Source organism: Lycium ferocissimum, chromosome 8, assembly GCF_029784015.1.
Source record: "Lycium ferocissimum isolate CSIRO_LF1 chromosome 8, AGI_CSIRO_Lferr_CH_V1, whole genome shotgun sequence".
In the NCBI taxonomy this organism is placed as follows: Eukaryota; Viridiplantae; Streptophyta; class Magnoliopsida; order Solanales; family Solanaceae; genus Lycium; species Lycium ferocissimum.
In genome coordinates, this window is record NC_081349.1 from 6,811,208 (window position 1) to 6,836,179 (window position 24,972).

General features: G+C 38.8%; 1 protein-coding gene across 1 annotated transcript; it reads right to left on the reverse strand.

Annotated features, from left to right (window-relative positions):
* Positions 1-14,257: 14,257 nt before the first annotated feature.
* Positions 14,258-16,125, reverse strand: LOC132065987 (uncharacterized). Its single transcript, XM_059459397.1, has 3 exons — positions 15,878-16,125; positions 15,602-15,830; positions 14,258-14,329 (listed from the first exon to the last, which is right to left on the reverse strand). Exons 1-3 carry the CDS (start codon positions 16,123-16,125, stop codon positions 14,258-14,260), a joined length of 549 nt encoding a protein of 182 aa, XP_059315380.1.
* Positions 16,126-24,972: the final 8,847 nt, after the last annotated feature.

Genomic DNA, 24,972 nt, shown 5'->3' on the forward strand with positions numbered 1-24,972 from the left:
TTAACCCATTTGTTCTTCACAATTAGTGTGTAGGATGACTATGAGATGATGATAATCGACCATTAAATAATGAATACTAGGTTAGAATCTTACCCCCAAAGTGCTTGGGAATGATTTTCCATTGCTCTCTCCCCAACCCTTAAACTATTGAAGGTTTCATCAATTCTTGGGTTCTAATCTTGCACCCACCATTAATGGAGCTTCAGCTTGTCAATGGGATTTGAGGAAGGAAAAATAATGAATCACATAAGGGTTTGCACTTACCTTCAAGGAGGAACTTCACCCTAGCCCTAGGAAAATAGTATCTCACATTCTAAGGAATTGTTTTTGCGTTTATGAGGGGAAAACTTGAAAAAAAAAAAAAAAAAAAAAACTTATAAACGGATTTTGCCCAGTGCACCCGCTACAGTGGGTGTTCCCTTCGCTATAGCGTGTGCCCTTTTTTCTGATTTGTTCAAAACTTCGTTTTAGCCCCCGAAACTCATCCGGAACCTCCCAAACACAAACCATATATGCGTTTTGATTGTAAACCACACTACGGACGCAACCGTGACCTCAAAAATACCAAAAGAGATTATTTTAACTCGGTGTTGACCAATTCAACCCCAACACTATGAAATTAAGCCTTCACTCGAGACTCAAAACATGCCGAACGCTTTGGGACCCAAACCAATGGCTTCACTAAGTCATAGGTCATACTAACGGGACTCGGGAAAAGGGTCAATAAGGTTAAATGGATCAAAAAACCATAACAACTAAATGGGTTGTTACATGTCTAGATTTGATTTGGGCGACATTTTGTGAAATTTGGGCTTTAGGTGAAAAATAGTTGACTCAAAGTTGACTTTTGGGAAAATGGATCTTTTTCGAAAATCCGTCGATTTCGAGAGGTCGGGATGGTTGTTTAGAATTTGTGTGTATATCTGGTTCGGTTTTTACTGCACTCGGATGCATTTTGGGACTTGGGTTGGGAAGTTGGAAATGAGGTATAGGGAGTTGCCTTGGTCAACGAGGCCTCTGTTGGAAATTATGAGGCCACGAGTGCGTTCGTAGCGTGTTTTTGGCGCGGGTCTGCGTATGTGGTTTGCAGCACAGCCTCGAGAGTCGGGCTTCGGGATTTCGCACTGGAACTTGGAAAAATATTTCGGGTTTCGGTATCCGGTACCTCGCGAGCGCACCGGGGGCTGCGTTGGAATGGCCGCTAGGGCGGCCAAGTGTGTTCCACCTAGACCGTCCCGACGGTCTGGGAAGGCTCCAGGGTGGTGGCGCCGTAGCGGCCTCGATGCCGCCGTTGCGGTATCGGGCCTATTATTTAATTAAGCGTGTATTAAAAAGCCCTTAGTCTATCATTTATCACCATTACGAAATTTGACCTCTTGAGAACTGTGCTAGAAGATTCTTGGGGGAAAATCTTAGTGGTAAGTCTTGCTAATCTCCTTACTAATTCATTACTCCTAATCATCTTAGAATTTATCTTTCCTTATTAGTTCCTTAGTAATGGAAGATAAAAAGTGGATTTAATGGATATTCTACTTAGGCTTTTAAATGATGAAATTGATTGGGTTTATGCTAGATTATGATTTATTTAAGTATATTAATCATGTATCTTCCATTATTAGCGTTGAATCCTTGAATCTAAGAGTTAAGGTTTATACCCAAAATTGGAGGTTTTGCTTGAATTTCGAAATTGGATGAATCTTTGAGTTAATTTAGCAATTAGTTGATGAATTTTGATCTACCTAGTGTTTAATTTAATATTTTACCCCCCAAATTCCCGTTTTTCCCTTGTGGGTCCCATTTTTCCAAATTCTAGGGTTAGTTTTGACCTAATTTGAATGATAGCAATATAGGAGTGGAGGTATTCCGTTCGGAGTACATATGTACATAGCATTGCATGGCATTGCATTTGCATTCATACATTATTGCATTGCATTGCATCATTTCTTATATTGAGATAGTTTGGTGCTTTACTTGAGATGTTGGTTTCGTATTGGATATATTGAGACTTGGCACACTTGGGTTAGATGCTTCTATCTAGGTGATGACGTGTACTTGGTTCTGATTATGTTTGACTTATACTTGTTGATTTATCTGCCTATCTTGCCTTATTGTCTGAATTATGTTAGCTATACTTAGTCGGCCTATGATACCTACCAGTATTGTGATTTTGTACTGACCTGTACTTGCTGTATTCTTTATGAGTGCAGACTTTCAAGTTGGGTCTTCTTCCTTCTCCCGTGGCTGATAGTCGCTATCAGGACTGCTTTAAGTTTACAGGGTGAGCACGAGACGTTCACTGCCTTAAAGACTCCTCTTATTATGTCTTACTTTTCTATTCTGAGACATAGACAGATTTGATGTATTATCATATTCCAGACTTATATATTTTCACTTAGATGCTCTTGTATGGCTTAGACTAGACGCTGGGGGTATTTTTTATTTCTGCACTTTCTTCTATATTATTATCGTAAGACTTACGTGATTATTTTCTTCTGCTTAATTGATTTATTTATTTATGTCTTTATTTTCGTTGGGTTGAGGGTTCACTTACCGAGGTTGAAAAGGTAAGTGCCCACTTCTGTCACGACCCAAACCGATGAGTCGTGACGAGTGTCTGACCTCTAGCGACCAAACACCCCTAGACTCATATCTGAATCTTACTGGACATCTAGGGCCCATACATGACTTAAACTAATCTCATAAATGGGCGACATCATGAACTCTGAACAATCTGTATATACATAAAATGCTGAAAGAACAAAGGTAAGCCGCCCAGTCGCTACATATACTGTACACAAAAGTTAATGTGGGGTTTCGACAAGGCTACACACCCGACTAATACATATAACCGCCTGGCGTACCTCATCGGAATAAAAGCTGTAGAAAGGACGGGACAGGGCCCTGTCATACCCACATGCATATACATCTCAAAAGGGCTAGCATACCAAAATAAACTGCAATTCCGGATCAATGGAGCGCACTGACCACTGCTGGATAGAAGTCCTACTAAGTTGGACCACCTGTCTATCTACCTGAACCTGCCGGCATGAACGTAGCCCCCCAAGCAACAGGGAGTCGGTACGGATAAGTACTGAGTATGGAAGGCATAAGAACAACATATATATACAAGAATCATGAATAAGATCTGAACTCATGAGCTAAAATGACTATCCGTATGTACTTGTATGAACTAGTATCTGTATGTATCTGCATAAATCTATGTAACTGACAATGCCACTGTGGGCGCAAAATATGCATGCTCATGCCTATCAATGAAGGTCATACATCTATATATATGTGCGTGTATAACGCCTGTTTCTCTTCTCATATTATATCGGCCTCTCTGCGGCCATCATCATATACATTGCTGCGGTACGTGCAGCCTGATTCTCATATCATCATCATGGTGGTAATGCGTGTATAACTCCTATCTCTCTTCTCATACTCCATATATATCTAATATTCGCGTATATAATGCCTTCTAGTCACGAGTCAATGTACATAAATATATAATGAATGTAATGCGTGAGTAAACTGTATACATAGAACTGGCTACATAAGACTGGACCCATAAACAGAAGGAACACTCATAAACGAGGTACATGACCATCAAAGACTGAAGTACTTCTAATGCTTCTAAAAGTAGAGTAATATGGAAGCTCGCTTACTCGCTTGTTGGCTTATATTATAGGATCATGCCAAAGGAAATAAAGGATAGCCTTAACATACCTTGAAGTATATCCAATCGTCCAACTTCTACCTCTCGAACTTGCAAGTCTACAATTAAGATAACATAGGCCTTAATTAGACTATTTGCCTCGCTTACTAACCATCTTTAAATACATATAGAGCTTAACGAATTATGGACAACATTTCCCTTGTAAGCTCAACAACCCTTCGACTTCCCATTCAATCTAACATCAACCACAATACCCACAACACAATGACAACACACACACACACACACACACACACACACACACACACACACACACATATATATATATATATATATATATCAAAATATACTTAAATCCATTTCCAATCATCTCTTAAAATAACCCCAAGTCACTAAATTACCCCTCATCAACTTACCACTTCCATAAGTATCCTCTCTCTACTTAAAATCACTAAAACTCTTGATAATAAACTCAAATACAAGGGTAGAAATCATTTACATACCTTGAGGGGTCTAAGATTCCAAAGATCAACTTCAACTCCAACTTCCTAAGCTTCACAACTTGAAGAAACCCTAGAAACTACCTTCTTCTTGACAAGCACGGGTCCACGAGGCTCGGATCTTACCAAATCTCCACTAATAATGATGAAAAATATTGGGAGAGAAAATATTACGGTTTCTCTGATTTGGAATGGAGAAAAATAAGAAATAAGATCGTGGCTCCTATATTTATACTTGGAAGCCAAAAAGTTACAGCGGTGCGGTTCGACGACCCGTCGACTTGCTCCATCGACCTGCGCCTGCAGATACAAGGCTGTGGAACCCTGTCGACGCAGCAAAATGACGGTCCGTCGACCATGTCGACGACCCGTCGACGATGACTGGTGTCTGCAGATTTTCTTAGATTCAGCTCAGATCAAGTCGATTCGATTCACTCAACTTCTAATTCTGTAAACTACCAGGAATACCTGCTGGTACCTTTGTACACAGGGTAAGACACTTTCTATCCCCAAAACTCAGACACGAGTCTCAATTTCAAGGGCATACCCGACTATGAAACCATAGGTTCTACTACGATGAGAACGAGAGGCGTAACAACACGGCTTAGCCAAATTGGGTCGTGACATGGGGATCACCAAAAGTGTCTTCTTTACAACAGAGCTAAAGTCACGATCCTTTTTAGCCCACCCATGCGTTATGCTACAAATGTCAAATCATTCAAAAACTTCATCCGTCGTTCATTTAGACGCTACCAGTCTCCACCCATCCTCCCATAGAGAATTAGTTTCGAGTATAAACTACGCAGACTTGATTCTTGTTCGAGCAAGATACGTAGGCAATCCTTCATAAGGGTATGGTCTTATGCTATTTCAAACTACGTGCACCCTCAGAGTTGATCTGGGGTATGTCTTTGAATCAGTCAAGCTCTTCAAGTCTTCATTCATAATCATTTTGAATTAAGTACCCTAAGGACTGGAAACTGGGAAAACTTGTTCAAAATGTTCTACAACTTTGTTCAAACTTCAAAATGACCCACTCGAATAAACAACTCCTTTCACGAAAATTTAAGAAAATAAGGATGCGCCTTATGTGACGTCCCTAAATCAGCTGTTTAGCCCTCGACTCTCTCAATACTTCTTTCGAGGTTTATATATTTGTCATCACCAGTCTATCATGACACTTTCAATGGGATCAACACTAGTCAATCACCATCCCAATAAGGAAATTTTCTACAAGCTTCAAGTCGGCAAGGACAAGAAAGCTACGAGGCGACGAGCCTTAAGTCAGCAAGGGCAAGAAAGTGACAAAGCAACGAGCTTCAAGTTAGCGTCAAGAGCTAAGCCAATATGCTAAAGAGGGATACGTAACTCCCCAACAAGTCAAACCTGTGTCGGCCACATCCATAGTAGAAGATACGTAGGATGCTCGCCTTTCGAGGTCGTCCTTTCATGAGATCACTGCTTAAGAACACAAGTGTCTAGTGCAAATATAGTTTAGCATTAAAGCAATTTCAATCCCCTTTCGTTTGGAAATCAAGGTGACAACGTTCTCTAAGCAGTGTGGAGACTAGGTCCATGTAAAGTCTTCTTTATAGATGTGTCGCCGGCCACATTTATAACTAAGAGGTTGAAAGCCTCTTTTCCTTATGCTTGCGTGACAGACACCCTTTGTCTCTAATATCTGGCTCAAGTCTTTGGGGTACATATGGGCAACTCAATTCCGCTCGAACCCATCACAACTCATGGCTTTCCGAAGTCATTCTGATTCGCAAACACTATCCTAGTCTCACACATAATTCGACACTGGGGCAAAACAAATCCATTTTGTTTTTTTTAACCTCACTACATGAACTACGCAGTGACCTAACCTCCCAAGATGGGGTAGATAGGCAGTCCTTATAGGACTCAACCACATTTTAGGGAAAAACACCATTCCTCCATTTCGAACTATGTTCGACCTAATTCCTGACACAGCAGGATATGTAGGCGCTCATCGAGCTCGGTCGTACCAATTGAAAAATCCAAGAAACCCCTAGGAAACCTCAGAGATGCAGGATTCCAGAGTACGAGTAGTGATGCAAGAATCTGCCAATACCGAACCTAAACTGGGGTAGAATTTTTTAGGAGACCTTAAAAATTCCCTTCAAGACAATTGACAAGAGAAGATGATCGATGCAAATCGCACATGTAGCGGGTCATATTTTTCCTGATTCGTATTTGCACTTGGCTCATTTAAAAAGGAAAGTATCCCGAGGAAGTACGGTTGTCAATCGTACCGAGAAAAAGAAAAAAATATACTTCTACGTAGATGCTACTCTAAATGGAGTTATTTTAGAGTCGCCACCTAATTTTTAGGAAATTAGGAAAAACTAATTCGAAAAGGGTTCATTTAAAGCAGTTGAGTTTTAAAAGAATCCTAATCTAAACAAAGTATAGGTAAGGGTTCTGGTGATTCCCTAGGGAAGGTGTTAGGCACCTCGGTATTAGGGATCCGTAAAATACGGTCGACCTACAGGTTCTAATAGTATGTCTATGTGAATATAAATTGGTTGTGATAAAAATAGGTTTTGTTTTATATCTCCGCAAATAGAAATTAGTCATTTATGCAAAAAAATACTACATTTCAAGAATCAAAAGTGATAAAATTTTGCCCAAAATTGAGCGTTTAGGGTATCGGACTAGAACACTTACGCTAATACCCGAAGGCTCTTAGCCTAAGTAGGACTCTACATAAGTCCACCCAAAAAATAGTTTTGAAAAAATATTTTTTAGAGTATAGGAAAATAGTTTTTTAGAAAATAAGTTAGGTATACTATAATATTATATAGTCCATTTTTGTTCTATCTTTTGCCAAGTTTTAATCGAATTTTATTCTTTTTAGCCTAAGTTTAAATAATCATATTGGTCTCACAAGTTTTGTCCAAACCAGTCCACATGTCTAAGTCCATGTCTTTTGCAAATGTTCAAATCAGTCCCAAACTTCCTGAAAGCCCGCAATTTTAGTCCTTTAATCAAATCAGTCCCAAATTGTGTTAGTGCTCCAAATTTAGTCTTATCTTTTGTGGAAAATTCATTTTTTGGCGACTTTAAAACAAGGCAATCTAATAAGGGTTTCAATTAGCACGATAATCAGACAAATAATCAATTTAAAGTACATAATTTAAATGAGGTAGCGAATTGGGCCGACCAAGCCCAAAAGGAAAACATTTATGCAATCAATTTCGTTTTAATTCCACGTGTGCTCCATTTTGCTCCAATGTTGGGTTGACCCGATCTAGATACGTTCGAGGGCCCTAACAGGTTTTGGATAGTCAAAGATACAAACGGGCATGCACGACGTTTGTATATATTCATGAATTAGGCTAAGTATAAAAATGGAAATTATAATAATTATTACACAAGCAAAAATAAATTACAATTTATTTGAACTGGCCATCTTAATAATGCAAAGTAACGATAAATGATAAAAAATGGTCCAGGTGGAAAATAGGCCCAAATCGACAGTAACGACAGACCATGTATAGTAACAGGAGTATCAGGTCCAAATGACAGGCCCAAATCTTTATTTCCTTACTCAAGTTTTCTAAGTGCCAAGCCATGATATGCATAATATACATCTAATATACCACCCAATTTTCTTCTCAAATTTTCTAAGTGTCAAGCCGTAGTATACATAGTATACCATGGATATACTAAGATGGAGAGCAAAGCCCATGAAAGGCATACCCTCTATACAATCCAATATACACCATATATCACAACACATATATATCCACCAATGCCAACCTAAATCACATAGGGAACTTCAAGTCTACCTAGTGATCCACAACCCCCCAAAACTCATGTTTTAGCAAGGTTGAATAAACAACTAAAGCTAACCATAATTTTTAAAGTGATAAACAACAAGCTCAAAACATGAACGTCAACTATCATAGGAAAGGGACCAAGCAATTTCAACACCAAACAAGTTGTGCAAAATCTAAGTTTGAAGCAGTCCTTAGTGTAGAACAATGACATAGAAGGGAATTATCACCTAGGATTATGATTAGCAGGGGACAGATTCAAGCAAAAGTGAGAAAAGACTGGTTTAGTCTCAATATTCTTCAATTTCCAAATTTTCAAGTTACAATCAATCCGATTTTGAAAATTCACTCAGACAGTTGACAAATCAAACTAGTGGTAGGAGACATTTCAATCCTATTATTTTATAAAAAGAAGATATCATAGAAGCAACTTCAGGGTCTAAAGTTATTTTCCATGTCAATTTTAACTCAACAGGTCTAGGTATCAAGCAACATAAGTCATAGATTTAAAAATACTTCCCAGGTTCTCAAATTCTAACCTAGGTTCAATCATAGGTCATAAAGTGTCAACTCAACACAAGAATCATCTTAGTATGTGAATAGCCTCATGGAAGACACTGACAGGGTCTAATGGTTTATACTCAGTCTTGTTCTTAGAACTTTAAACAAACTGGTCCAATGCAACTATAGGAGCAAACAGAGTCTCATTAAGCCATAAAGAATGGTCATGACAGGTCACAAATTATAGGAAAAACTCATATGAAAGCAATAACAGATCCCATAAGGGTCTAAACCATGGCTAGGGTAGGTTCATGGCACTGTTCTAAGTTCAAACATCCCTTCAGACATGTCTTAGTTTAAATAAAGAAAGCAAGAGTAGGAGTTATACTGGCAAACAACAATAGGCAGTCTATAGTGAGCACACTAATAGGGACAAAGCACACATAAATGGCTAAGTATCTATATGGTGAACAAAGAAAGCTCATGTTAATCTCTTTTAGTTTAGTCTTAGTTTATTAAAGCATAGAATAGTTCAACAAGAACAAGGGACATGGGAAACAAGTTTAAAAAATCAGACACATAGAAAGGAAGGGAAAGAGAATCCTGAGCTTATCATTAGATTTAGTTTCATGCTTCCTACTTAGTCCATTTAGATAACAATGTTAGACTAAGAAAACCAAGCAAACTATGAGCAATACTACTATCAAATGCAAATCATAAAACAGTCACGAAAGACAACCTCCCCACATTTCTTATTCTTTATCCTCTTAAAGAAAATCCTCAAAAGTAACAGGATCAACATCCATACAATGTTCTCGCTTGCATTCCCTAAGAAGATCTAAAAAACTAACAAGGCAAGTCACAGGTCTTTAAGGCCCTTATTTTAAACAAATATGCCACTTATTAGTCCTATAATTCAATAAGGCAACAAGGAGCCATTTTTTAGACTTCTAATAACTGACAGGATTCAAAGGGCAATTCACAGTGTAAGCCAAACAAGTAACAGCCACAAGACAACCCCTCACCTAAATCTTTTAAAATCACAGAGTCAAGAACAAGGAAGTCAAAATACCTTTTAAAGATTCTTGGAACTAGCAGAGTTTCCATATCAACATTCCATGTTCAAACAAACACTTTTTAGGAAAAAGCGAGAGTCTTCAACATACCAGTTTTAAAAAGAAGGTTTGAAACCATTTTACAAGTTCATGTGATAAGAAGGAAGAACAAGAGCTTCAGTTTATGAAGATGAGCTCATCATGAGCATGACAAGCAATGGTTTAGATCAAATTCAAAAACAAATAAGGCAGCACAGAATCTCAAACAAGAAATAATTCCAGGTTTTAAGATCATTTTCAAGTTCACAACAGCCTTTAAAGGGTACTCTAAGATCAAACATATATCATGTTCCCAACTCTGGTTTCAAATCCCACAATAAACTTACTGAATTCAACAATAGACCTAGTTAACTGGCCAATAAGAGGGGAGGAGACTTGTAATCACAAAAGAGATCCACACACAATATAGTTAAACAAAAACAACCTCTTTCTTTCCTTTTATAACAGATTCTAGCTAAAACATTGACAATACACACCAATTCAAAAAGTGAGTTTTAAGACTTCATAGATTCCACCACCAGAAAATTTCAGAACCTTACCCTTTTTAAAGGGTTTTAAACCATTATAGGTGATTTAAAATTAACAAATGCTGAAAAAGGTCAACTTTGACCTTTAAGACTTAGACTTTAACAGGTTTCTAAAGGAAGAAATTTAGACCTTTTATAGCAGAGTCAATCTGAGGCCATATCTAGGATCAAAAACCACATCAACCAATTAAACTAACAGACAAGGTTGGTCCATTACTGTTAACAGGACCCTATTCACATCATAAGGAACAGAAGTTACAAGAAAAGACTAAATGCTCAAAACTAATGAACAATATCGTACAACAAAAAAAACTGGGACTTTAAATACTTGATATAAATGATATTGAGCTCCAAACAACACTCTCTAAATTCCATTTCCTAGTTCTAAATCCCAGAAGGGGAAATAACCAAATAAACCACAAAGATGATTCAAAACAGGCTCAATCACATTATATTAGCCTTAAACAATCGTCAACACTTCACTATTAACTAAACTAGGCAGAAATGTATTCAAACTAGTGAAACAAAGCTTCAAACACACATTTAGACAATAATATAATCATTTAAACTCATATAAAAATTGAAACTGATTTAAATAATAGGATAGGGATATTACCTCTTGCAAAGGCAACCTAAAGATCAAATGAGGAGATTGAATCAAGCCTTCAACAGTAACACTTCAAAAAACCTTTTGCAAGCCTTCAACAGTAACACTTCAAAAAACCTTTTGCAAGCCTTCTTCTCTTTTTTTTTTTTTTTTTTTTTTTTTTTTAAAACAAAGTGTAATGCACTGTTTTCAGAGTAGTCTTTTCTATATCGAAGTAATATCTATCTCTATTTTTTAGTAACGTATCTATTTATGTAATATATATTTGAGTAAAAAATTCAAACCCTTACAGTCGAGCAGCCTTTCTTTTTTTCAGAAAAAAGAAAAGTCCCCCCTAATGTGACATACCATATCTATTTATAGCATGAAAGAATCTACCCTGGGGACCAAAATGAAAGATTCTAGACCCTTCTAAAAATGAATTTCCCCCCATGCACAAATAAGAATTCAAAATCGAGTAAAACAAAAGGGATTTTATCCTAATCGTACTAATGGCACAAAAATTTCTAAAATCACACGAAAATAGTACACCCAAGGATAAAATGATTCCCAATCGGTACATAATAGAAACCACGAACGCACCTAGTCACACACAAAGACAAAATTGTACCAGAATCGATCCAAAAGGACCGTTAGAAAACAATCCAAACCTTACACGTCGATACAACAGTATGAGGAGGGTGTTAATCCCTGGGCAAATCACCACACACAATTTCCCCCATTGTGGTGTGGTGACACAAGATGGCTAGAGCCTTTTAGGCTCGTCCATGGCATCCCACACCACGGGAAATGGTGGGGAAATACCCACGTAGGATAAAAAATGGTGGAAGAATAGTGGAATCACGGCGGCGCCGCCTAGTTGAAACCCTAGCCGCCGCCATTTTCTCTCAAAAGAGAAAGAAACGAAGTGTACTTAGGGGAAATAAAAATGACCGGCTTAATGAAAATAAAAGGAGGGGGGGGGGGGTAAGTATATTATTTACTTCCCCCCTTTTTAAAATATAATACACACATTTAAAAAAAAATAGTATATAGTTAGAAAATTAATTTAATACAAAATGCCCCCCGTAAAAATAATATTTTGGCAAGATAAAAATCGTAATACGTCATTTTAAAATATGAGCTTCGAAACGAGCCCAATATCGATATACTTTCAAGCAATATTTAAGAATGGAAATAAATGCAGTAAAATTGAGCGGTAATTTATATGTCGTCTTTAATTAATAATTTTCTCGAGTCGGGTGGAGCGGGATGTGTATCTTCTTCTCAAATTACGTTTGTGACAGTAAATAACTCATAACTTCTTGTAATTTCTAATATTTTATTAAAAATAATAACTAAACGTCAATTTTTGCAATTTTCTCGGGATTTTTGAATTTTTAATTTTAAAGGTGCATCCTCGCTCCGTCTCTGACTTAGGAATTTTGAGAATTAAAATACACGCCCTATGCGGTGAAAATTAGGCGTCAACAATTGCCCCTTCGGAGTTCTAGAATGGCGAGGCCATCCGTGAGCTACGAATTTGACAATCCTAATTTTTGCCGAATAATAGTAATTATAGCTCTTTTGCGCAATATTCCATTAGTATGGCCGGACCCTGGCGTCTGGGCTTCCTACATATCTCAGGCTAAATAAGAATTTAGGCCGTTTATAGTTCTGACTCTATGAGGACTATGAAAAAATAGGAGGTTTTCTTTAAGCTATCTCGAGGCGTCTTAGGATAATTATCTGAATATGGCTGAGCCTCGAATTTTGAGTAGCCTACATATCCCTGACTTTGGGAATCAGGCCAGTTGTAGTTCGACTCGATAGCCGAAAAAGGAATATCCCTTTATGTGGGAATCCCTTTGACTATTTCCGGTGAAAAACCCGACCAGAAGCGATTTTCAAAAGATTTATGAGTGTCGTTGCTTGAAGTGATGTTTCAATCTTAGTGTAGAAAGTTTGACTTTCGTACACGAATTTTGACCGGTTGCCCAAGAAGAGTTTCACGTTTGCTCCACATGTCTTGAGTCTGGCTCTCTTGCTCCTATCTTGGCATCTTTCGGCCATCCCCAAATGCTGAGTCCTGCGTGTTAGTTTCTGATTTTTTATTTTATTTTAATGTAGTCATACCTGAATGGCGTTTCGTCATTTTGTTGACATTGAAATTGTCTTCCAATATTACATCCATCTTTTCGCAAATGCTCGTCCATCTACTTCTTCTTCTTCTTCTTCTTCTTCTTCTTCTTCCTCTTCTTCTTCTTCTCTTCTTCTTCTTCTTCTTCCTCTTCTTCTTCTTTCTTCTTCTTCTTCTTCTTCTTCTTCTTCTTCTTCTTCTTCTTCTTCTTCTTCTTCTTCTTCTTCTTCTTCTTCTTCTTCTTCTTCTTCTTCTTCTTCTTCTTCTTCTTCTTCTTCTGTAAGTGTGTGTTTCTGTGTATATATATTTTTTGAAAAGGCGAACTACTCTGGATAATAATCACGATACTTTGACCGACTCTTTTTTCATCATTTTTAGATGTTTTCATCGTTCAATGATAACTTCTGCTGGGATCTGGATCGGGCTATACCGCATTTTGCGAACCTACACACCCAAGTCCGGTTGTCATTTTCGTAAGTAAGATGTTATTAATAAAAATCGTGTTTTCAAGTGCGGGGTCATTTTTGTTTATTATGACATCTGCCACCCCTGAAAATTTAGATTCACATCATTTTCACATATTGCGGTGACTGTCGCGAATTTGGTGTCGACTATATCGTTATCCTCATACGAAGCTTGCGGTATACCAGTTCGGGACCACATCACTTATAGTAAAAAATATCCAAATGTAGACTGCACCTCAGAGTATAGTATCATATTTCTTTCATGATGACTACTATCCTCTGTGTCCAGAATTATAGCATTTAGTCAGAATTTTCAAGTTAACTACTGCATATTCAAGTGCGGAGCCTTTTCTCATAACTACCAATATCCCTGAACCATGATTATGTTAACTTGAAATAGACTGCAATAGCGATTGCAAATCTTGATGTAGGAATCACATTCGTATTTCAATGATTGCAGACATCAACCTCGGAATTATGCTACCTATTTTTGGCTATATATATGGATGACGACTCAGCCCCTTCGGCACGTAGTCGTTTAATCCATATCATCATTTTGAGGAATGAAGCTTACCTCGGTGGCAAGACCTACACCATCCTTTTTTGACTTTGGGGGAGAATACCCGCCTGTCGACAGGGTTCATATCTTCCAAAAGGACTAGACTCGATTGTGAATACGACATTTCGATACCGATATCAACGCGTCATTTTAAGTTTAAGATTTTTGGACGTCCACTCAGCTAATGTATCAAGGAAAGCTATGCGACGTCTCGGCCGGGGTCTCAATACCTTGACACAATACCGTTTAGTAGAGAGCCAGCTTTTGGTACAGTGATTATATCTTTCAGTAGTCTTTAAAATTTTTCTTTTGTAAAAATCTTCGTGCTCTGCAAAATGAATAAATTTATCAGCATAAAGAAATCTTTACTTGGGGAGGGCTCGTTACTCTTTCATACACTCTTTTGCGCCGTTACTCCTTGCCACTTCTTCTTCACTTGGCTCACTATTGTTACCCTGTTTTAAACATTTTAGCAAACGAGTTAGTGTAAAACATCCATGCTTGTTTGTTCCTGCATCCACAGAAAAAATTTGTCAGTTTCCTATATGGTCAACCGCTTTTCCTGCGTATGGACTTCTTCCGTTCATATCTCGGCAGGAAAGGATGCTCATTTTCCTTAAAATCTTTTATTTTCTCTAGCATAGCTAAAAAGTTTTTGGGCGATGATTTTTGGAAAATATATGCATGTATGTTTCAAAAATAATATTTTATATACGCCCTTTTAATGTCATGATATTAGTTACTCAAGCAAGGTCTCCCGTCTCTTCTTCGTCTTCTTGATATCGACTAGTGAAATTTTTGAATCCCTTTCAAAAATTTTGCACTAGTTTGTATACATCTTTATACCAACTCGAATTTCGCTATGTCGATGGAATTTTTGAGATCCTCTAAAAAATTTTGCCAGTGTAAGTGTGTACTTGTCAATTCTTGATTTCACTACGCTTGAGGAATTTTTGAGGTCCTTATCAAAAATTCTGCTCCAATGTAGAAGTTTTAATCAGCCCGTTCCTGAGAACTGATATACTTGAAGAATTTTTGAGGTCCTCTCTAAAATTCTGCCCCAGTTTCCTTGTGGGGATACCTTTATCTTTCTCTTGCTAAATCATTTATGAGGTTTTCTAAGATTTATTGGAAATTTTGTTTGGAATGACCGAGCTCGAGAGAGGGCCTACGTATCCCGTTTCGAGAATCAGGTCGAAACGTAGTTGGAGGTAAGCAAATTGAAATTTTTTTATGAGACCAAACTCAAAAGAGCGCCTACGTATCCCAAATGGGAATCAGGTCATAACGTAGTTCAAAAAACATAATTTTGGGATTTTTTGGTTAAAGCGATTGAGCTTGGAAAAGTGCCTACGTATCCCCTTATAAGTGTAGGGAATCAGGTCCTCACATAGTTCATACGTAATTTTGGATTTGTTTTTTCTAAGAAAAATGCAAAATTACAAGCAAAGGGAATGTAACTAAGGAAAAACCTATATTATGGAAATTCTAAATCTTAGTAGTTATCTTCTTCTTCACACGTAGTATCTCTTGATAGCATCTGAATTTATTGCTCTTGACCACTCTTGGCCATCCATTTCAGCAAGTACCACAACTCCTCCTGATAGTACCTTTCACACCATATAGGGGCCTTGCCAATTTGGTGCGAACTTTCCTTTGTATTCTTCTTGATTAGGGAATATTCGTTTGAGCACCAATTGCCCAATTTGAAAAACCCTAGTTCTCACATGCTTGTTAAAAGCTGGCGCCATCCTTTGTTGGTACAATTGACCATGACAAACAACAATCATTCGCTTTTCATCTATCAAAGCAAGTTGCTCATACCTCTTACGGATCCATTCTGCATCGTCCAACTCAGCTACTTGTATTATTCGAAGTGAAGGAATTTCTACTTCGGCTGGTATCACTGCTTCAGTTCCATACACCAACAGGTACGGAGAGGCCCCAGTTGAATTCCTGGCAGTAGTGCGATATCCAGTAATGCATAAGGTAGTTGTTCATGCCAATCTTTATAGTTATCAATCATCTTCCTCAGAATCTTCTTGATTTTTTCATTGGCGGCTTCCACAACCTCATTCATTTGTGGCCAAGGTGACGTCATAGCATTCAGTTCTATCCGAGGAATCTTTATCAAGTCTCCATGAATCTGACACTTGTGGCATTTCTGGACGAACTTGCTACAATCATTCTCCATGGTCATCCAGTAATACCCAGTTCTTAGAATCTTCTTTGCTAGCACGAACCCATTCATGTGAGGCCCGCAGGTTCCAGCATGCACTTTTTCAATCAATCTTATAGCTTCGACATAGTCAACACATCTAAGAAATCCCAAATCTGGAGTTCTTTTGTACAGGACATTCTTGTTGAGAAAGAAACCATTTGCCAACTTCCTGATAGTCTTCTTCTGAATTAAGATGATTCCTTCAGGCTATTCTCCTTTCTCCAGGAACATTTTAATGTCAGCGTACCAAAGTTTTTCATCAGTCTCTGCCTCTACAAAAGTACAGTGCGCTGGTCGATCTCTGATTTTAACTTTGATAGAATCAATGTACCTACTGTTAGGATGCTGAATCGTGGATGCTATTGTCGCCAATGCATCAGCAAACTCATTCTGGGTTCTTGGTATATGCTTGAACTCGACTTCTTGGAACCGATCTGCCAATCTTTGCATGGGTCCGACATACTGTATGATCTCCTCATTTTTGGTGGCCCACTCTCCTCGAACTTGATGAATCAATAAATCCGAATCGCCAATTATATGAAGGTTTTGCACATCCATGTCAAGGGCTAAACGTAGACCCAAAATACAGGCTTCGTATTCAGCCATGTTGTTGGTGCAATTGAAGCTCAACTTGGCCACCACTGGATAATATTGTCCTGATTCTGAAAGCAAAAAGGCTCCGATTCCTGATCCTTTAAAGTTGACCTCTCCATCAAAGTATACTTTCCATCCTAATTCATTTTCATTTTCTTCCCCCTCAATTGTCATTATTTCTTCGTCTGGGAAATAAGTCCACAAGGTACGGGATTGTCATCTACTAGACTTCCAGCCAGCAAATCTGCTAATGCCTACCATTTAACTGCTTTCTGTGCGACGTATTGAATATCGAACTCACTTAATAACATTTTCCATTTGGTCAATTTCCCTATGGGCATAGGCTGGCGAAATATGTACCTTAGTGGATCCGTTCTTGAGATCAAATGAGTCGTGTATGCAGCCATGTAATGTCTCAACTTCTGAGACACCCAAGTCAGAGCGCAACAGGTCTTTTCCACCAAGGAATATATGGATTCTGTCACACCCTAATTTCCGACAGGGTGTGATGGGCACCCGACCCTTACCTAGGGCCGAGCGAACCCGCTGACTCTCGCAACACTCACAATCATACTGGGCCCACAGAACATAACATAAGTACAAAATGAAAATTTTTTGGAAAATCAAACATGCTTTTCATCTTTTTCAAATCAAATCAAATACAGTCCGTAGTCATAACAAATCTGAAACGTAAGGCATACTGATGTATCGGCTTACATAGCCGCTTGCAAAACAAATCTGTAACATAATGTATACTAACACACCGGCTTACATAGCCGCTTACAAACTGACGTCTTATACACACGACACTGTCTGCAAAGTCTCTACCAACATCTCAGATACCATACAAACGCACTCAGACTCGGCAGCACTCCGGAGGAAATGGAGCTCGCCAATCCAGCTGGAACGTCCTCCGCTAACATCATCTACTCATCTGTGGGTACCTGCGCGGCATGAAACGCAGCCCCCGAAGAAAAGGGGGTCAGTACGGAATATGTACTGAGTATGCAAAGCCGAAAATACAGAAAACGAAATCATAACCGAAGTCAGGAGTACAAAAAGTAAGCATAATAAGCCGAATACCAAGGTACTTACATCTGACCTCCAAATCATACATAAGCGGTACAGAAGACAAATAGGATAATCACAGTGTCAAAATGCTTCGCTTTCTTTTGGAAAAACATTTCTGCCTCGTGTATGCGGAAAATCAAACATACCACATAAGCTGACATTAACCGATTGCCGAGGAACGTACGGCCCGATCCATATATAACATAATAATCCTAAACGTACCGTCACATTATCATACATCATATCACATGTCATATTGTATCATCGGATCATCACATATCATATCATCAAATCATCGCATATCACAAACCACATATACACACATGGACACATACCGCGGCCAGGAACCCAGCGGTAATATCACATATACACATATACCGCGGCCAAGAATCCAGCGGTCAATATCACACATACCGCGGCCAAGAATCCAGCGGTCAATATCACACATACCGCGGCCAAGAATCCAGCGGTCAATATCACACATACCGCTGCTAAGAATCCAACGGTCAATATCACACATACCGCGGCCAAGGATCCAGCGATCAATATCACACATACCGCGGCCAAGAATCCAGCGGTCAATATCACACATGCCGCGGCCAAGAATCCAGCGGCAACATCAGAATACACGAGCAAAATCGTAAGTAACCAAATACAGTTTAAAGCATTTTCAAAGCCTCAATAGATTGATCAAAACGAACCACCATTTAAAAGCCGACACAATAGTCAAATCCAGTTTCCTCCGAGCGTCACTCGGGAACAGATCAAACAGAACTTTAGTTACAAATCGGGGGTCGTATCAAAATCATTATGTTACAAATGGTAGTTACGTATCAAAATCATATGCATGAAAATCCTCATTTCAAACTCGACGAATAAATAAGTAATCATACTCGGGGTCGGAAAGATAGTCATATTAGGCTTTTCCCAAAAACAGGTCGTTAAAACCAAGCATAGAAAGTCGCGGGACCCACGGACGAGCGTCAACCCAATCCGGGCCCTTTCTTGAAAGTTACGAGCGTTCGTAGTTTTCGAAATCGTTTAGGAGCAAAACTCTTTTGAAAACAAACCTTTATGCAACTTTTGAAACCAACCATACAAAGACACATAAACCATGGATTGACCATATGAAGGTGCCAACATCAAGAAACAAATAAGCATCGTAAACATGCTCGGATTTTACGAATAGAATTTCCCCCGAAGCTCATAATACATCATAGCTTAGCCATATCTAAGACATGCCAAAAGAAGGAAAGGTAAGCTTTACATACCTCGATTGCTTCCTAAGCTAATCCAAACTCAAGTCTCGGCTCTTCAAGGTCTACATAATGTTAATAGATATCGGACATTAGTTGAAGACACTTAGGAATTCAATTCCAAATGAACATCAAATTCTACAGAAATTTCGATAAAGATTTCCCCTGTAAATACACCAACCCCGAGATTTCAACTCGGCCAAATTCATCAACAACAACACCAACAACCAAACTACTACACAAAACTAGTTCCACATGCCTATGCCAAATCAGCCCATTTTCGGCCAGACATCACATACATAAATTCCATGATTTTCATTCATTTCTACACACTACAACAACACCCAAACATGCTAATACAATTAATTCATCATTCTCCACACCATTTCACACCCACGGCCAAACATCAACACCCATGTTTTCATAATTTCATTCATTTCCACACTCCACAACATGCATAAACCATTCATAACACATAAAAAGAGGATTAAAACTCACTTTTTTCACTTAGTTCTTCAACATGACTTAGGTTGAGATTTGCATGAGCAAAGGCGTGGCTTGCCCTAACAATTATTCCATGTTGCTTAGCACCTTCCAGAGAGTAGAAAAGCTTGAAGAAAATATTTTTTTGGATCACTATTCATGGTCTTCATTTTTCTCCTCCTTGGCCGTTTCTCCTTCTCTTTTTTTCTTCATCTTTCTTGAAGTTTCTAGAAGATAAGAAATGATGAAGATGACTTAAATTAGTCATCTTATTCCTCATATATAATTCATCCACATGGCCCTATGGCCCACACACACACATGGCCACATATGGCCATTTTCATGAAATAAATACTTTTCAAAATTTCACTCCTAGCCCTTAGTTTTCATGAAATGCTCAACTTTTCATAATTCACTTTTAACCCCAAATTCCTTATTCCAAGTTTACCCTTAACATTCCATACCAATAAAAAGATGAATATGAATCTTATGTATTTTTAACAAAATCGGAAAAAAATTACAACCCTATCCTTAACTTGTCGCAACCGACTTGGAATATTCCAACGTACAAAGTACGGGGTATAACATCCTTTCCCCCTTTAGAACATTCGTCCTCGAATGTTCAACTAGTCGTATAGGTCTTAAGGATCTCGGGGGTTTCCTTTATTACCATAGCACGCAATCTCGTTCACAAAATATTCCCAAACGCTACTCAAACTCACCTCAATACTAGAGCCGTAACGCACTTTCTTTCTCTTTACCGGTCTAATTCGCCCCGTTCCACGCGACTTCTTAAGGTTCCTGCCCACTCTGCAGACTCTAATTTTTCCTTAGGTTACTCTAATTTCTCATTTGCTTCTTACGTCTGAATTCGTAGAACTTTCAGAAAACTTCCCAGGGGGTCACCCATCCCAAAATTGCTCTCGCTCCAGCACGCTTAACTTTGAATTCCTGATGAAATACGATGCTGTAATGCTAATATAATCGCGTCTACCTTACCACATGACCTTCAGCACATAATCTGGAGTAAGTTGAAGCCTTTACAAATTTCAACACGCTCTCATAACATAATTACTGTTTTAGCCCTCCTTACTCTTGTCTTACTCACACTATTATTTTTTTTTCCTGATATCAACCGTACTCGTAGCTTAGCCAGATCTTACCATTACTATCGGCACGACCTTTCAAGTCGTATCATAAACCCATATCTCATTCTCTTTTTATTTCTGGGAGAATTTCGACAATGTTTCCTCTGTATTTCTTACTATCTCAAAACCTGTACACAGGAAATACCAACAATGCCTCACAGGGCCAAAATACATATATACATATCATATCATATCGCAGCCACACAGGGCTCCCAATATCATTAACAGTACACAAATAATAAACATACCTCGTATGCCCAACTCAAACGGCACCTGTTACACTTTCTTGTTTACTTTCCCCCTTTAGTCTCCAACTTGTATTTCAATCGCAACTTCAATATCTTTCCCAACATATATCTTTCATACCTTTACTTACCTGCGTACTTTGTGACTTCCAACATCATCAATCACTTTCTTCTATCAGCGTTATTCTTCAGCTGCAATCACAAATCGGGGTAAGGAGTCCCATCTCCTATGGCTTGGCCCTATGGCACGATCTCAGATGTGAAAGAAGAGTAACCACCCTAGATGCCCCGTAGCCTCCTGTTTATAAGTATGGCGCAACACACCATAAACAAGACTCCATCGGACACGACTTTGCGGAACAACCCCTAGGACGGCGCTCGATACCAATTTGTCATACCCTAATTTCCGTCGGGTGTGATGGGCACCCGACCCTTACCTAGGGCGAGCGAGCCCGCCGACTCTCGCAACACTCACAATCATGCGGGCCCACGAAACATAACATAAGTACAAAATGAAAATTTTTGGAAAATCAAACATCTTTTCATCTTTTTTCAAATCAAATCAAATACGGTCGTAGTCATAACAAATCTGAAACGTAAGGCATACTGATGTATCGACTTACATAGCCACTTGCAAAATAAATCTGTAACATAATGCATACTAACACACCGGCTTACATAGCCGCTTACAAACTGACGTCTTATACACACGACCTTTTGTGCGCAAAGTCTCTACCAACATCTCGGATACCATACAAACGCACTTAGACTCGGCGGCACTCCGGAGGAAATGGAGCTCGCCAATCCGGTGGAACGTCCTCGCTAACATCATCTACTCATCGTGGGTACACACGCGGCATGAAACGCAGCCCCGAAGAAAAGGTCGGTACGGAATATGTCGAGTATGCAAAGCCGAAAATACGAGTAAAAAACGAAATCATAACCGAAGTCGAGTACAAAAGTAAGTATAATAAGCCGAATACCAAGGTACTTACATCGACCTCCAAATCATACATAAGCGGTGGAAGACAAATAGGATAATCACAATGTCAAAATGCTTCGCTTTCTTTTGGAAAACATTTACGCCTCGTGTATGCGGAAAATCAAACATACCGCGTAACGACATTAACCGATTGCCGAGGAACGTACGGCCCGATCCATATATAACATAATAATCCTAAACGTACCATCACATTATCATACATCATATCCAATGTCATATTGTATCATCGGATCATCACATATCATATCATCAAATCATCGCATATCACAAACCACATATACACACATACCGCGGCCAGGAACCCAACGGTAATATCACATATACACATATACCGCGGCCAAGAATCCAGCGGTCAATATCACACATACCGCGGCCAAGAATCCAGCGGTCAATATCACACATACCGCGGCCAAGAATCCAGCGGTCAATATCACACATACCGCGGCCAAGAATCCAGCGGCAACATCAGAATACACGAGCAAAATCGTAAGTAACCAAATACAGTTTAAAACATTTTCAAAGCCTCAATAGATTGATCAAAACGAACCACCATTTAAAAGCCGACACAATAGTCAAATCCAGTTTCCTCCTTGCGTCACTCGGGAACAGATCAAACAGAACTTTAGTTACAAATCGGGGGTCGTATCAAAATCATTATGTTACAAATGGTAGTTACGTATCAAAATCATATGTATGAAAATCCTCATTTCAAACTCGATGAATAAATAAGTAATCATACTCGGGGTCGGAAAGATAGTCATATTAGGCTTTTCCCAAAAACAGGTCGTTAAAACCAAGCATAGAAAGTCGCGGGACCCACGGACGGCGTCAACCCAATCGGGCCCTTTCTTGAAAGTTACGGGCGTTCATAGTTTTCGAAATCGTTTAGGAGCAAAACTCTTTTGAAAATAAACCTTTATGCAACTTTTGAAACCAACCATACAAATACACATAAACCATGGATTGACCATATGAAGGTGCCAACATCAAGAAGCAAATAAGCATCGTAAACATGCTCGGATTTTACGAATAGAATTTCCCCCGAAGCTCATAATACATCATAGCTTAGCCATATCTAAGACATGCCAAAAGAAGGAAAGATAAGCTTTACATACCTCGATTGCTTCCTAAGCTAATCAAACTCAAGTCTCGACTCTTCCAAGGTCTACATAATGTCAATAGATATCGGACATTAGTTGAAGACACTTAGGAATTCAATTCCAAATGAACATCAAATTCTACAGAAATTTCGGCAGCATTTCCCCTGTAAATACACCAACCCCGAGATTTCAACTCGGCCAAATTCATCAACAACAACACCAACAACCAAACTACTACACAAAACTAGTTCCACATGCCTATGCCAAATCAGCCCATTTTCGACGGACATCACATACATAAATTCCATGATTTCCATTCATTTCTACACACTACAACAACACCCAAACATGCTAATACAATTAATTCATCATTCCCACACCATTTCACACCCACGGCCAAACATCAACACCCATGTTTTCATAATTTCATTCATTTCCACACTCACAACATGCATAAACCATTCATAACACATAAAAAGAGGATTAAAACTCACCTTTTTCACTTAGTTCTTCAACATGACTTGGTTGAGATTTGCATGAACAAAGGCTTGGCTTGCCCTAACAATTATTCCATGTTGCTTAGCACCTTCCAGAGAGTAGGAAAGCTTGAAGAAAATATTTTTTTAGATCACTATTCATGGTCTTCATTTTTCTCCTCCTTGGCCGTTTCTCCTCTCTTTTTTCTTTATCTTTCTTGAAGTTTCTAGAAGATAAGAAATGATGAAGATGACTTAAATTAGTCATCTTATTCCTCATATATAATTCATCCACATGGACCTATGTCCCACACACACACATGGCCACATATGGCCATTTTCATGAAATAAATACTTTCCAAAATTTCACTCCTAGCCCTTAGTTTTCATGAAATGCTCAACTTTTCATAATTCACTTTTAACCCCAAATTCCTTATTCCAAGTTTACCCTTAACATTCCATACCAATAAAAAGATGAATATGCATCTTATGTATTTTTAACAAAATCGGGAAAAAATTACAACCTTATCCTTAACTTGTCGCAACCGACTTGGAATATTCCAACGTACAAAGTACGGGGTATAACAGATTCGCAGGGTGTGAACTTCTTACTGATGTAATAGATGGCTCTCTCTTTCTTGCCTATTTTGTCATTTTGTGCCAACATGCATCCAAAAGCATTTTCTGATACTGACATGTACAATAGTAAAGGGCTCCCTGGCTCGGCGGGACCAAAACGGGTGGATTTGATAGGTTTCTTTTAATTGTGTCAAAGGCTCTCTGACAGTCTTCCGTCCATTTAGTTAGAGCATCTTTCTTGAGGATTTTGAGGATTGGCTCTATGATTCGTGGACCGGGCGATGAAGCGTCCAATGTAATTCAACTTTCCTAAGAAACTCATGACCCCTTTCTTCATTCTTGGCTGTGGGAGTTCTTGGATTGCTTTGATCTTTGTGGGATCTAACTCAATATCACGATGAATGACTACGAATCCTATTAATTTTCTGGCCGGTACTCCAGATGCACATTTTACAGGATTCAACTTCAAATCGTACTTGCGGAGTCTGTCAAAGAATCTTCTTAAATGTTCAAGGTGGTCCTCACCCACTCGGGATTTGATGACGATTTCATCCACATACACCTCAATCTTTCTATCCCTCATATCATGAAAAATGACGGTCATCGCCCTCATGTAAGTAGCGCCGACATTCTTGAGCCCAAAAGGCATTACCCGATAACAATACACTCTCCACGGTGTGATGAATGCCATGTTTTGAGCATCTTCTTTATCCATCAATATCTGATGATAGGCCGCGTAACAATCCACAAAAGATTACACCTCATGCTTGGTGCAGTTATCAATGAGTATGTGAATGTTCAGGAGTGGAAAATTATCCTTTGCGCTAGTGCGGTTAAGATCACGATAGTACACACAGATCCTTATCTTCCCATCTTTCTTTGGTAGGGACTATATTCACTAACCATGTTGGGTACGGCATCA

What these genes read in the sequence shown, in the direction of transcription:
- LOC132065987 (XM_059459397.1), bottom strand. Translation starts at nt 16,125, where the DNA reads ATGAATGGGTTCGTGCTAGCAAAGAAGATTCTAAGAACTGGGTATTAC. An exon ending in ATTGATAACTATAAAGATTG is followed by an intron (nt 15,831 to 15,877) that starts GCATGAACAACT and finishes CACTACTGCCAG; the next exon opens with GAATTCAACTGGGGCCTCTC. An exon ending in CGCCAGCTTTTAACAAGCAT is followed by an intron (nt 14,330 to 15,601) that starts GTGAGAACTAGG and finishes TGTTTAAAACAG; the next exon opens with GGTAACAATAGTGAGCCAAG.